Source organism: Anolis carolinensis, chromosome 2 (assembly GCF_035594765.1).
Source record: "Anolis carolinensis isolate JA03-04 chromosome 2, rAnoCar3.1.pri, whole genome shotgun sequence".
Taxonomy (NCBI): Eukaryota; Metazoa; Chordata; class Lepidosauria; order Squamata; family Dactyloidae; genus Anolis; species Anolis carolinensis.
The window spans coordinates 60,949,921-60,965,741 of record NC_085842.1 but is presented as its reverse complement, the minus strand read 5'-3'; the positions used below and the strand labels follow the sequence as shown (position 1 = coordinate 60,965,741).

Here is a 15,821-nt window from a genome sequence, read left to right as displayed (position 1 = left end):
AGAATTCTTGGGTTTGTAGTTTAGTGAGGTCCAGGACCTGTCTGGCTGAGCAATTTAAAGGCCCCTCCCTAAACTACAATCTACAGAATTCTGTAGGAGGTAGAAACTGCATTTAAAGTGGATCCATGCTCCAGTGTGATGAGGTCCAGAGAGAGAGAGAGACATAGGCAGGCAGGTGATAAATAGTTAAAGGGTCCCTATCACAGGGTTTCCTGGTCTGGGAGTGTGTGTTTGCCAAGGGTCAAGAAAGGATATGAACACTTAAACCGCTATATCATGCTGGTTCCTGTGTACATATGCTTCCACCAAAGAGGAACTGCATCAACCTGAAATGGAGGACTGAACAAAATATGGATTTGCTTTAAAATGTGCATCTGCTCATTTGTATAGATAAAAAATTACCAAAAAATTGCAATTTAAACAGAAACGTAATGCATTTCAAAGTCTTGAGGAAGACTATCCTGGGTATCAGTGTTGCTGAGTAACTTAACACCCCCCCCCCCCATTTTTTTTCTACCTTCTGAATTTTGACTCAGCCCTTCAGCAAAGGACAGTATCCTACCATCCATTCAAAGAGAATGTAAATGAGGATACATGGCCATCCTAACTGCTTGCAAAGAATGGTAACTGATGTTTTATAGCCTTCACTTGTCTCCACTGATCACATAGATGGTCAAGAATATCTGAAAATCCTGTGGAAGTGGATAGCAAGGTTGACTGTGACTTGAAACAGCTGTAGCTTCCAGGATAGTGGTTCAGTGAAACCATTTCAGGTTTTAGGCCAAACTTTTAAGATGCAGCCCAAAGTAATGAATCTATTTTGCACCTAAGGGTCAGCACCTTGGATAGCTCTTTGGGCTTAGAATCATTGCCTCACATACACTGAAACCACTACCTACCACTAGCAGATCAGTGCCTCCTTCTTGAGCAATTAAGCCATTATTCTTAACCATGATTTTGACAATATTTACCCAAAATGGTTTCTTGTAGGGCCTTCCTGTACATCAGGAGTATATTAGTGCCTTCTACGTAACTTCCTAAATGTTAACCTATAACTCGTATCACACTGCACTGCAGACCATATAGCCAATATGGGGGGGGGGGGGGTGTCAATATGAGGCTGTTGTCCACAAATAAGCATTATGCCCCCAAAAATGAAAATATGCTTAATTCCTCAAATTTCTAGCATTAAAGAGAGGGAGATATTGAAAATCCTTCACACCTACAACTCTTGAGTTCTCATTCCCTTGGTATTCCTTGTATTCTCATTCTCTTGCTTGCCTGTTTGCGGGGGTGGAGGGGTAGGATTTGCCTAAACTCCATTTTCAAATGCTTGACTGGAGTGTTAAGTGACTGTAATGCTAGAAATTTGAGACTGAAGGCAGGGGTGATAATTATGAGGTGGGAAATGTCCTCATTTAACCCCCTGTTTAGCCAGACTCCATCCCACACTGGCATCTATGTATTTATCAGACTCCAGCTTCTAATCCCTTGTTACAGCATTGGTGCTTTAATTTCTGACTTACTGAACCCTTTTGCCTTTTCTGTAACCTTGAGCTAGACTGTTGGCATTTTTCCTGGCAGGGAAGTCAAAATATCTTTTAAGAAATCAACCCACTACTATGGTGCAGGCATGTGTGTGCATGTCTTCAAATTGCCTGTTATCTTATGAATTTCATGGATTTTTCTTAGGCCAGAAATACTCAAGAGGTAGTTTTGCCAGTTCCTTCTTCTGAAATATCGTCTACCTCATCTGATATTTCCTAGTACTAAAACAGTGCAAAAATGAGTCTAGTGAGTGTTGAATATTCAGTGACCCCAGTTCAGTTGTACATTCCTCTGCAGTCTGACTGCTAGTCCTCTTCAATGTACACAACTATGTTCTTTCCCAGGGGAAGGCTTTTCATTAGACAATTCACTTCCCTTTGACATATTACTGCAGAGGCTGGTTTTGCTCACAAGAAAGAGCTTTGACAGACAAGTTAACATGGCCTTTTGACTAATTTGCAGGAAGTTACATTTTAAGAGATTAAAGCCTCTTGGCTACAAATATCAGTTCAAAACGTGCTCTGTTTTAAACACAACGATGAAATGCATGTTTTATAGATGGGCAACATCATATTGTTAGCAAATGAACATACAGGATGAAGATGAAGTTAGTAGCAGCAGCAGATGAAATATTACATATTAAAGCAATAATGTGAAGAAGCTGTGAGGGGTTTTTTTTTAAAAAAAAAAATCTCTCACACACATCCAAAATAAGTATCAATCTTACCAAGTCAAAGAAGCCAGATGCATTCAGCTCCAGTTTTACATGTACAAAGTCTGGTTACAGGAACATCTAGGAGTGAGAATATTAAACCTATCCTAAAGTCACTCCACTGGCTGCTAGTTTCTGGGCAAAGTACAAGGTGTTGGGATTGACCTTTAAAGTCCTACATAATTTGAGTCCAGGTTATCTAAAGGATCGCCTTCTCCCGTACAATCTTCCCCACACAGTTTGGTCCTCTGGGGAGCAGTTACTCCAACTAGCCAAACCTTGACTGGCAACCACCATCCAGAGGACTTTTTCACCATCCTCTCCAGACTATGGAACAACTTGCTGGTAGAGCTTAGACAGCTGAATCAGCTGTCAGAATTTAAGACACAAGTGAAGACCTATTTCTTTCAGCAGGCCTACCCAGTCAGTTTTAATTGTGAATTTTAAATGCCACTGTATGCCTGGTTTTTCTTTTGTGTACTGTACTTAGATACATATTTTATGGAGATATGTTTAAATATGTGTATTTTACGAAGTGTTTTAAAATAATTATGTTTTTAATGTTATAACCCACCTCGAGCAGTAAGGACAGGTGGGCAAGAAATAAAACTATTATTATTATTATTATTATTATTATTATTATTATTATTATTATTATTATTATTATTATTATATGATAAAGAAGACTTTGCAGTTGAAAAGCCATACATTTCCTGGGTTGCAGTGAATAGTTAGACCAGGACTTCTTAAAGTTTTCCACCCACAACTCCTTTCTGTTTAAAAAGGTTTTCGTAGAATCATAGAATCATAGAATCATTGAGTTCGAACAGTTTACAAAACCCAATGTATATATTAAATAGGTATAAAAATCAAACTTTTTCTGATAATAAATCAGCATTTGCAAGGCTTGCTAAACAGACTGACTTGCCTTTTTGTGGAATACAGCTGACACATCTTCTGCAGAATCCACTGTAAATACTGCTTGTTGTTGCTAACATATCTGTGTAAATGGGTGCCGTTCAGAAACCTTTTACTGTTACGTTTTCTCGTAACACCAACATTGAGCAAAGGGGTCAGGACACACAACATAAGAAGCATTATGTTAGACAACATATTCACTTTAAAAAACACACACCACTGCATACATTTCTAAAATGTACAAATGTCCACTAATGCATAAATTTTAAAAACACACATGAAGATTTAATTTTTCCCTTTTAATAGTATATTCACATGTAATGGGCACAAAATGTGCTGGGTTTTGGGAAATGGACATAATCCTTGTATTTCAAATGAAGAACATGCAGAAAAACGTCCTGTAGCATCTTGAAGAGTAATACAATAACATAACTGAATTCTGAAGTAAACAAATGTTTTTTCAGTACTAGAGCAGCATGGCAAGCCCTCTATAATTGGCAAGATGAAGAAAATGTTTTTCTGGAGACTGGAAATGAGAGAGCAGAAAGCCTTAAGCTTCAGGGGGTGAGAAAATAAGATGGGGGATGTTGCTGTTTGAAGCCTCAAGCAACAAAGGAACTCAGAAGCAGAAGAAGTCAGGAAATGTATATGGAAAAAAGCCTGGCAGATATCCTTTACTTTATCCAAGGAGATTAAACTTTGGATGGAAGAAAGAGCTCTTCCGAAGATCCCAAAGCACACAGAGCTTTGTAAATCTCTCATGAAGGCTTTCTGTTATTGCCAGATGAAACCAAAATATGGGAACACTTTAGGGCTATTATTACAAATATCAATTGGGAAGAAAGAGATGCAGATATCCAACTTTGATCTTGAGCTTATATTAATGGGCATATTTCTCATGATATAAAGCAAGCAGGAGGACATTTTACTATTTTTACTACTAAAATTGCCACTGCTGTTCCAATAAATGATACTGCTACCTTTGACCCTATATACTACTAGCAAAGACATTTCCTGAGCCCCCTGTTCTTATGATACCCAAAGAAAATATTCAATACATAGGAGGAAAGTTTGCAAGAACAACAAAGTTAGGAAAAAAGGAAGGGAAACCCCCTGAACAGTGCAATGATTGTGTCTGTTTAATGGACACAGAATGCTGGCTGAGCCAAAAGTAATATTAATACCAGGGTTCATTTACTGCTTAGGAGAGTAGCTGCCTGCTCAAATAAAATGAAAAGTGGTGGTTACACAACTAAAGAGCAAATCATTAACCCAGCTGCTGTACCCTGTGTCTCATCTGAATGTGTCAGTGCCTGATTTCCCTAAAATGTTATTTTATATTATATCCTTGTAGCTGTTTCTCTTTATTAGAAATACGTTAAAAAAGATTGATGGCAACCTGTTTTTAGAAATCTAAGTTAATCTCCTCCAATTGGCCTGAACTGCTGCAGAGACTTCCTTCTTTGCCTCCTCCCTCCCTAAAATCATACAGGCTGACACTAAGGTTGTGTATGTCTGGTATAGGAAGAGTGGATAAAGCAGACGCTGAATCTATTTAAAGAATTTATTGAAGTGTTTGGAAAAGTGGAACCAATCTATCCTGCTTACCTGAAGACTACACCCATTCTTTCAGATTCTTACCATTATTATAACTGTATAGCAGATAACTTGGAAATACTGTAGAGTCTCACTTATCCAACATAAATGGGCCAGCAGAACGTTGGATAAGCGAAAATGTTGGATAATAAGGAGGGATTAAGGAAAAGTCTATTAAACGTCAAATTACGTTATGATTTTACAAATTAAGCACCAAAACAACATGTTTTACAACCAATCAACAGAAAAAGCTGTTCAACACACAGTAAAGTTATGTAGTAATTACTGTATTTACAAATTTAGCACCAAAACATTGCAATATATTGAAAACATAGACTACAAAAACATTTGACTATTAAAAGGCAAACTGCGTTGGATAATACAGAACATTGGATAAGAGAAGGTTGGATAAGCGAGACTCTACTGTATTTTGCTCTCAAAGTCTGAGTTATTGGTTTTGAACAAGCATTACATTGCCTATGCCAACAATGGGCAGTTCCAGCCACTGCTGCCTGTGGCATAATCAATGCCATTGATCAGCTACTCACACACAGGCACAGGCACATTCTCAGCACATATACAGCAAACCCTCCAAACTGGAACATATGCAGTCACGCATAACCAGATCAAGATCAAGTTGTCCAAATTTATTAATGGGGGGAAACACACAAGCCTGGAGATGCTGCAGCTCTCTGCTTTTGACTGAGTCTTCTGGGTAGAGTGACATTTTGCCCTTTCTTTCCTCTCCTTCTTATGGTAAAGGTAAAGGTTTTCTTTGGACATTAAGTCTATCATGTCTGATTTTGGAGGTTGGTGCTCACCTCCATTTCTAAGCCGAAGAACCAGCATTGTCCGTAGACACCTCCAAGGTTATGTGACATGACTGCATGGAGCGCCATTACCTTCCTGCTGGAGCTGTACCTATTGATCTACTCACATTTGCATGTTTTCAAACTGCTAGGTTGGTAGAAGCTGGGGCTAACAGCGGGAGCTCACCCCACTCCTCGGATTCAAACTGCCAACCTTTTGGTCAGCAAGTTCAGCAGCTCACCGGGGGCTCCTTATGAGTTCAGCACAAATGTACTATTTTTGGGCATCACGGAGTGCTCTAATTTTAAAAAATGAAATCTCTACAAATTGAAATAAAATAATCTTTAGATATTTCTACTAAGCAACTCAAGAACTTCACCTTTTGGAGGTTGGCGGACATGCACAGAAGGGAAACAAAAAAAAAAAAAGACAGGGGCCTTTCCTTTTTGATATCTTCACGATTTTTCCACATTGACACTTATGGCAGTGAGTTGCCTTCCTGGCCTTTGGGAATTCGAGAATGCTGCAAATAGATAGAGGTTGCCTTCCAGCGGGTTTTATCTGGGGTGTTCCCAGGGAAGAGGAATACCAATGCTCTCTTACCTTTTTTTCCTGGACAGTGAGGCTGGGGGTCCTGACCGGAGCATGAGGGATCCCTGCTGTTCGGCCTCTGTTCTTAGGAATTGGGTACAAGGGGAGCCCACCACAAATTTCTTTCAGGGTGGACATCATTTATCAGGCAATGTCCTCAGCAGCAGAAGACAATTCTCTCTCAAGAATCTCTCTCTAAGAAATGAGACCTCGAAATTATTCAGCAGGAATTGTAGCAATACTCTGAGGTGACCTGTGATGAAAGCAGACTGTCCTCTCATTTTTGTGTGTCTGGCTCCAATCCACTGAAGAAAAGGTACTTTGATTGGCACACAATCCTATTGGTTTCTCCAGCCACCTCCTCCTCAGGAATCATTCACAGCTCCAACTGTTTATTCTCTAGATGGTTTTGCGCATGCAGTTAACTTTGCCCCTTTGAAATCAAATTTGGCTGTTCCTGTACTTTGTGCATATTACTATTCACTATCTTTTGCCCATTGTGAGTCCTGGAGTCCTTTTGAAAGAATATTGCAGGGCAAAGCATATCCTTACAATGCAATACAAACTCATGAACGAATATCTAGATCTCTCTTTTAATTTGCTTTGGGCCTCTCTCACGCACCTCTGGCCCTTTCTCCCAGATTATTTATTCATTTTATTGTATTCATTTATGAAACTTTTGTTTGAAGAAATCCCCAGAACAAGTCCAATCATTAAAGTCTTATTTTAAATAAATCTCCATCTGTAGTTTGTGTGAGGCTGTCAGTCAAAAGCTCTCCAAAGCAATATAGCCTATGCCTCCCACCTTCCCCAGTTTGGCAGGGATGCTCCCAATTAACCCTCTATTATCCCATTTTCAAAAAGTCCCAGTTTCTCTCTCCTCCCACTTCTGCACTTTGTACTCATCTTGCCTTGGTTGCTGCAAACTGAGTTCAAAAGTACTTTTTACTAATTTAACAGGGTAATAAATGTGTAGATGGTGGTGCTAGATGGATACCTTTTGCTACAATGACCATTAAAAGACATGCATAGCCATAATATGACATTACACCTCCCTTGTCATTAAGAATTCCTTTCCTCGTGTTGTCGAAGGCTTTCATGGCCGGAATCACTGGGTTGTTGTGCATTTTCCAGGCTGTATGGCCATGTTTTAGAAGCATTCTCTCCTGACATTTCACCCACATCTATGGCAGGCAACCTCAGAGGTTGTGAGGTATGCCTGCCATAGATGTGGTGAAATGCCAGGAGAGAATGCTTTTGGAACATGGCCATACAGCCCGGAAAATGCACAACAACCCAATTCCTTTCCTCATTGGCAACAGGATATAGATTGCTAATTTTGTTAGCAAACCATGAGGACAATCGAATAAAGACAATAAAAAAAAATCAGATGAGCATGGCATTTGGAAAAGGAAGAGTTCATCAGCCTCACAACAGGGCTTTATCTTATATCTCCCAGACACTTAGACCACACATATCTCATGGAGAAAGACAGGCTAATGAAATATCTTTATGGATCAAGGAATTAAATCAAAAGTGTTTAGATGGAGTGTGTGTGGGGGGGGGGGGGGAGAATAAGTCTGTTATCAGAGGGCTGCAGAAGGGGGCATTTGAAGAAGAGACATCTATAAAGGAACATTAATAATGGACATTTTGCTTCTGATTACGTCGGAGCGAATGTCTACATGACGGTCAACCATAGATAATGCAAAAAGATATTAGAACATCCACCAAACCCTTATGGATCTGGCAAGCAGTCATTACCATGAGTTCAATAGCTGTGACACTATTTTAAAGAGAAGCTTTGTGTTGCATCTGTTTCTTAAGAAAATAACTTCAACAGAAGATGGAAATGAAACACTAGTCAGTGGTGCTATCTCCATAGACAGACCATGACTAGAGCAGGAGGCAGCCAACAAAAGAAATACAGGCAGTCCCTGAATTATAAACATCTGACTTACAAATGACTCCTAGTTAAGAATGGGGGCGAGACACCAGGAAGTGAGAGAAGTGTACCCCTTGGAAGGGAAATTCACTCCTGGAAGGGTTCTCATGGAGAACAAGTGTTTCTACTGAAGCTCTATCACCAATCCTTGGTTCCACATCAAGCCAAATTTTTCAAAATCCAATTATCGTAGGGACAGGAAGTGAGGCGAAATAATCTGAAAAGGGCCATAGAGAGCAAAACTCTTCCCTATGCTACCTAAAGCCTATATATATATATATCCCTATTTATATCTATATCTATATCTATCTATATATATAGAGAGAGAGAGAGAGACATCACACTGGCAACGAAGGTCCGCATAGTTACAGCAATTGTAACCTATGGATGCAAGAGCTGGCAAGCTATTTAACCTCAGCAGACTGAAAGCCAAAACCAAGGTCACCACAACATCTGTTATAGAACTCCAATATGCCGATGACAACGTAGTCTGTGCGCATTCAGAAGAAGACCTACAAGCCACTCTAAACACCTTCGCAGAAGCATACGAGAAGCTCGGCCTCTCACTGAACATCGAGAAAATCAAAGTGCTCTTCCAACAGGCACCAGCTAATCCCTCTGCAATGCCAGGAATAAAGCTTAATGGTGTAACATTAGAAAATGTTGACCATGTCAACATCGACACTGAAATACAACACCGCCTGAGCTCTGTGAGTGCAGCATTTTTCTGTATGAAGCAGAGAGTGTTTGATGACCGGGACATCCGTAGAGATACCAAGGTGCTCTATGCCTGCGAAACGTGGATGGTCTACAGACATCACACCCAACTCCTGGAGTGTTTCCATCAGCGTTGCCTCAGAAAAATCCTGCAAATCTCTTGGGAAGACAGGCGGACAAATGTCAGCATGCTTGAGGAAGCAAAGACCACCAGCATTGAAGCAATGATCCTATGCCATCAACTTCGCTGGACTGGCCACGTTGTCCGAATGCCCGATCACCGTCTCCCAAAGCAGCTACTCTACTCCGAACTCAAGAACAGGAAACAGAATGTTGGTGGGCAGGAAAAGAGATTTAAAGATGGGCTCAAAGCCAACCTTAAAAACTGTGGCATAGACACTGAGAACTGGGAAGCCCTGGCCCTTGAGCGCTCTAATTGGAGGTCAACTGTGACCAGCAGTGCTGCGGAGTTCGAAGAGGCACGAATGAAGGGCTTAAGGGAGAAATGTGCCAAGAGGAAGGCCCATCAAGCCAACCCTGACTGAGACCGCCTTCCACCTGGAAACCGATGTCCTCACTGAGGGAGAACATGCGGATCAAGAATAGGTCTCTTCAGCCATCTATGGATCCATCCCCAAGATAGCGAAGATGGAGGACCATCATCCTCGAACTACTAGGGATCGCCTAAGTAAGCAAGAGTTGGACCATAAAGAAGGCTGCGCGAAGAAAGATAGACGTGTTTGAACTGTGGTGTTGGAGGAAAATTGAGAGTGCCTTAGACCACAAGAAGATCCAACCAGTCCATCCTACAGGAACTAAAGCCCGGCTGCTCGCTGGAGGCAAGGATATTAAAGGCAAAGATGAATTACTTTGGCCACAAAATGAGAAGACAGGAAAGCATGGAGAAGAGAATGATGCTGGGGAAAATGGAAGGAAAAGGGAAGAGGAGCCAGCCAAGGACAAAATGGATGGATGGTATCCTTGGGAGCTTGACCTTGAAGGAGCTGGGGGTGGCCACGGCTGACATGAAGCTCTGGCATGAGGCATGAGGTCACAAAGAGTCGGAAGGAACGAATAAACAACTGCCACAGAGCTAATTCGGGGCGGTTAAAGTGTTGTGCCAGTGGAGGTGCAGGCTGAGACAAGGCAACACCTCTCTTTGTTGTTGTTGTTCTCAGCTTCACCGGAAGGGGGCGCTGTGGGGATACTAATTAACTCAGGCCTGAGGGCAAGCCAAAGGCAAGGAGACAAGAGCAGCATCCCCGCTGGCCCTCGGGTGGTTCATTTCAAGGAGAGTAAACAAACAAACAACCATCTTCCGTGCCCACTGTCTCCAGGAAAACGTGTGTGCTTAAGCGGCCGAGGGGGAAAAGGAAAGGGCCTGAGGCTGTTAGGAATGGTGGGAGTTGAAGTCCAAAACACCTGGAAGGAGGGTCCAAGTTTGCCCACGCCTGGCCTATAGGGCTCAGGCAAAACAAAAACAAACAAAAAAAAAACCTCAACCCACGCCAGAGGCGCGTCTCCTCTCACTCTCGTCCGGTCCTGTCGTAATGAAACAAAAAGCAACCAATCCCAAACTGAAACCACCCGATGTTCAGCCAGTTGGGTCGCGTGTGTGACAGCAAAACAGCCCCACGACCAGAGCTGTGGGGTGCAACATGACTCCGAGGCGGAGAGGGAACTCACTCTCTGGGAAATCGCCCTCCTCCCCCTTCGGGCGACCCACGCGCTTTTGTTGATGTCTTCCGACAGGGCCGGAAAGGAGACCTAAATCCTCTCTAATCCCGCGACGGGACCAATGCGCATTGTGTAGACGGGGCTTGTGTGTGTGTGTGTGTGGTTGGAAACCTGCCTCTCCACGGCTTCCCCCGCCGCCCTGGCTCTGGAGGGAGGGCTGGGGAAGAAAGAGGGGGGCAGGGGGTCGCTTTTCATGGCGATTCTGAGCATCTTCGGGACCGGAGGGAGCCCGTTGGGCAGCAGCCTCCCCGCCCTTGTTCGCCTCGCCTACATCTGCCTTGCAGGCAAAGAGGGGAGGGCGCCCCAAACAAAGGACAGCCGAGGACCAGGTTTGGGGGGAGAAGAGAGAGCGAAAAAGAGATGGAAAGTGGGAGAAGAGAGGAAGAGCGGGATAGAGAAAGAGAAAGAAAGGGAGGCGGGGAGAGATGAAAGGAAGAGGATGCTGAGAGGCAGGCTGCTCTGGGTGGGGGGAGTCTTTTGAGGGGGTTGTGTTGTTTTTAGAGGCAGTTTTACAGTAGAGTCTCGCTTATCCAGCATTCTGGATTATCCAACGCATTTTTGTAGTCAATGTTTTCAATATATCGTGATATTTTGGTGCTAAATTCGTAAATACAGTAATTACTACATAGCATTACTGTGTATTGAACTACTTTTTCTGTCAAATTTGTTGTATAACATGATGTTTTGGTGCTTAATTTGTAAAATCATAACCTAATTTAATGTTTAATAGGCTTTTCTTTAATCCCTCCTTATTATCCAACATATTCGCTTATCCAACATTCTGCCGGCCCGTTTACGTTGGATAAGCGAGACTCTGCTCTACTTGCATTTTAGTATTTTTCCTGCTCCAGGGCACAATAGATGTAACCGTCAATTGTTATATTCTTCATAAATACTTCTTGCCCAGGCTCTTAAAGGGTTTGTTAAGCTCCAGTCAGAGGCTCGTGTGGGTTTAAAAAAAAAAGCTTTGAATGGTTTTAAACCAGTCTTTCAGGATATTTAACTGTTTACTTTTTAATATAATTAATATTTAATCCTATTTTAATGTTTGCATATTTTTAGGTTGTCTCTTTTGTAGAGAGAGACAGTGTTGTATTAATTATAGCATAAAGGTAAAGGTTTTCCCCTGACATTAAGTTTAGTTGTGTCCGACTCTGGGGGTTGGTGCTCATCTCCATTTCTAAGCCGAAGAGCCAGCATTGTCCGTAGACACCTCCAAGGTCATGTGGCTGGCATGACTGCATGGAGCGCCATTACCTTCCCGCCAGAACGGTACCTATTGATCTACTCACATTTGCATGTTTTCAAACTGCTAGGTTAGCAGAAGCTGGGGCTAACAGCGGGAGCTCAACCTGCTCCCTGGATTCAAATTGCCAACCTTTTGGTCAGTAAGTTCAGCAGCTCAGTGGTTTAATCTAAGCGGTTTTAACGCATTTGCTCTGTTTTTATCTGCACCCTGTCATGTTTGCTGTGAGCCAACTTGGAAGTTTCTATATCACAATCCCCAAATTACAAAGAAAAGAGCATCTGTAGGTGTATTCTTAAGTTGAATTTGTATGTAAGTCAGAACAGGTACATTTTTAAGTTAAGTTATATATATACATACCTTGCTTCCCTGAAAATAAGACATACCCATAAAATAAGCATTAGCAGGATTTCTAAGCATTTGGGCAATATAAGCCATACCCCGGAGTCTCCGGTGGCTCAGCGGGTTAAACTGCTGAGCTGTTGAACTTGCTGGCCGAAAGGTCAATGGTTTGAATCCCCCCTAAAAAAACACCAGTGAAGCTGCTGCTCCCCAGCACTGACTAGCAACAGTCTGTGGGTCTCTCTTACCCCACACAAACACCAGGGGATAGGGCAGTAGTTCTCAACCTGTGGGGTGTGGCCCAGCAGTGGGCTGCAATAATGAAATTCCAGTCTGGGAACCTCCTTCCTCTTTATTTATTTTATTTATTTTATTTCTGCTATTTTCCTCAGAGCTGGCCATTGCATTGGATAAGTGACATCAGCTCTAGATTATTAAATACAGTAGAGTCTCACTTATCCAACACTCGCTTATCCAACATTCTGGATTATCCAACGCATTTTTGTAGTCAATGTTTTCAATACATCGTGATATTTTGGTGCTAAATTCGTAAATACAGTATTTACTACATAGCATTACTGCGTATTGAACTACCTTTTCTGTCAAATTTGTTGTATAACATGATGTTTTGGTGCTTAACTTGTAAAATCATAACCTAATTTGATGTTTAATAAACTTTTCCTTGATCCCTCCTTATTATCCAACATATTCGCTTATCCAACGTTCTGCTGGCCCGTTTATGTTGGATAAGTGAGACTCTACTGTATGGGCGAGCAGATGGTGACTACTGGATGGCATATGTAGTTTCAGAAACTAGAGCTGATGTCGTCTATCCAATGCAATTTCCTAAATCAGCAACCCAAATAATCAAACCGAATCTAACATTGACCATAAACTGATTTGTAACCCTTTTGGTACTAATGTTGGAGAGTGGTCACTGTTCAAATAGTCCCTGGTCAAAGTGGTCCCTGGTCAAAGTGACCAGGCCTCTTCCTGGTGAAAAAAAAGGTTGGGAACCACTGGGATAGGAGAAAATCTTCAGCAAGCAGTCTGCAACAGAGCCCAGAGAGATCATCCCATAAGTTCAGATTATTGTACCATCTATACACATAATAAAAGTGAAAATCTGTATGCATGTATGTGGCACAAATGTCCATTTACATGGATAGGCTCCAGCCTCCACAAACAGCTACAACTCCCACTGTCAGGAGACACCAATGGCCCTCCCTCCAAGGAACATTGCAGGTTATAGCAGGTGCCATGAATATGTCCAAGAGCCCTGCCAAACACCATCTTGCCCACCATCCAAGTGAAGGTTTTCTTATGGGGACAATTTCATCCTAGATTTTCTGTTTTTCCCCCACCAAAGACACTTCCCAGTGTTCCTTCCTCTCTCCATTGGTGTGGAATTTACATGACCCTGCCCACTGCCTCTCCCTTAACCCTTTCCTATGGCACACAGCAAACAGAGGGGAATTGATCAACAACTAAATATACTGGAGGGGTTTGGGGAACTGTTCACATTTGAGAGTTGTAGGTTCTGAGATTCATAGTTCACCTCCAATTAAAGAGCACTCTGATCCCCACCAAAAATGGACCTGGACCTAACTTGGTACACAGAGGCCCCATGACCAAGTGAACCTACTGGAGGGAATTGAGGCGGACTGACCCACAATGGTGGGAATTGTACTTCGCCCTACAGCCAGAGAGCACACTGAACCTCACCGATGATGCATCTAGAAAGCAAAATTGCCCAACATGACAAACTTTAACCACTGATGGAGTTTCAGGGATTTAACCTGGTATGATGTGAGTTGTAGTTCACCCACAACCTTATGCATTTTGGACAATTAAAATTGGCTTTGTCAAATAACCCGGGCAATGCCGGCTACCCAAGCTAGTACTTAATAAACAATAAGATATCCCCTGAAAATAAGCCATAGTGTGTCTTCTTGAGGAAAATTAAATATATGACAGTGTCTTATTTTGGGGAAAACAGGTATATATCTAAAGAGAGAGTGCTTTGGATCACATAGGGAAGAGTTAACATCCCCGTGGTGTTGGTTTGCTATCAGTGCCCCTGTTCAGAAGATCTCACCTCACTTTCTGTCCCTGTAATAATTGGATTTTGGGGGGGAAATTGCTTGCTGTGGAAACAAGGATTGGCGAGAAAGCTTCATTGGGGACACCTTTCCCCCATGATAACTCTTATCAGGAGTGAATGTCTCTCACTTCCTGTTGTCTCATCTCGCAGGGCCGTAGCCAGAAAAAAATTTCGGGAGGGGTTTTGAAAATTTGGGGGGGGGGGGGGTTTAACCCCTAGCACACACCCCTCCCCGCTACAAACCTGTCAATATCTGCTTGAGATAGTGCCTGGAGGGACTCTTAATGTTTTGTGTCTCATAGACTTAGCATGGGGATTTGGTTAACCAGTTAAAATTCATGAGTAAACCAGGTTTTTTTTATAACCTGAAAAATTTCGGGGGGGGGGGGTTGAACCCCTAACTCCCCCCCCCCCCTCGCTACAGGCCTGTCATCTCGTTCTTAACTAGGATAAGTTTTCATTCTCAATTCAAGATGCTGGTTATCACCTATAAAGCCTTAAACTGTTCGGGTCCAGCTTATCTTTTTGATCGCATTTCCTACTACTACGAGCCTCTGCGGTCTCTGAGATCTGCTGGGAGGCCCTCCTCTCGCTTCCACTTCTCTCTCAAACACGGTTGGTGGGGACAAAGGAGAGGGCCTTCTCGGCAGTGGCCCCCTTGCTCTGGCATAAATTGACGACTGTCCCTTACCTCCACCTAGACCTAGTTACTGCTCTTCTTCCAGTCCATTCAGTAGAGGTTTATAAGATATTGTACACGGATAACATTTGCCTTGCCCCCAGTGGAATATGTTCACTGCATCTGACTAGTAGCTATTGCTTGAGTATGTTTAATGTATTATATGTTTTATGATTTTATGTTTATATGTTTTAAATGTATTTATATGATTGTATTTTATTGTGTATTGCTGGGCTTGGTCCCCATGTGAGCCACCCTGATTCCCTTCAGGGAGATGGGGCAGGATATAAGAATAAAGTTATCATTATTATTAATATTATTATTTGACACAGCAAATGAGATATATATGCTGGATTTCATCTCACAAAATCACAAGTTGAACACTTCCCAAGTGTTTAGGACTGTATGATGTATTTTTGGATGATGTGCACAGATTCCAGTAAGGTGACCTTTTGCAGTTGACAGATCATAATTTTGTCAATGTTTATTGTTTCCAAATGCCAGCTGAGATCTTTTGGCACGGCACCAAGTGTGCTGATCACCACTGGGACCACCTGTACTGATTTATGCTCAAGTCTTTGCAGACTTTGAGGTCCTGATAATGGCTGAGTTTTTCCTGTTGTTTTTCATCAATTTGACTGTCACCTGGTATGGCGACATCAATTATCCAAACTTTTTTCTTTTCCACAACTGTGAGGTCTGGTGTGTTGTGTTCCAAAACTTTGTCAGTCTGGATTCAAAAGTCCCACAGTATTTTTACGTGCTCATTTTCCACTACCTTTGAAGGTTTGTGATCTCACCAGTTCTTTACTACTGGCAGGTGGTACTTGTGACATAAATTCGGGCCAGTTTTATCACCTTCCTTGCACAGTCTGC

At 42.2% G+C, this 15,821-nt stretch overlaps 1 protein-coding gene across 1 annotated transcript in view; it reads right to left on the bottom strand.

Moving 5' to 3' along the window:
• The window catches only part of uroc1 (urocanate hydratase 1), a 62,265-nt gene extending 55,787 nt beyond the window's left edge, over positions 1-6,478 (bottom strand). Inside the window, exon 1 of the mRNA XM_003217776.4 lies at positions 6,188-6,478. Within this exon, the coding sequence (XP_003217824.2) occupies positions 6,188-6,316 (129 nt within the window). The 5' untranslated portion in view covers positions 6,317-6,478. The remainder of the gene's footprint in view (positions 1-6,187) is intronic.
• Between the last annotated feature and the right edge of the window lie 9,343 nt (positions 6,479-15,821).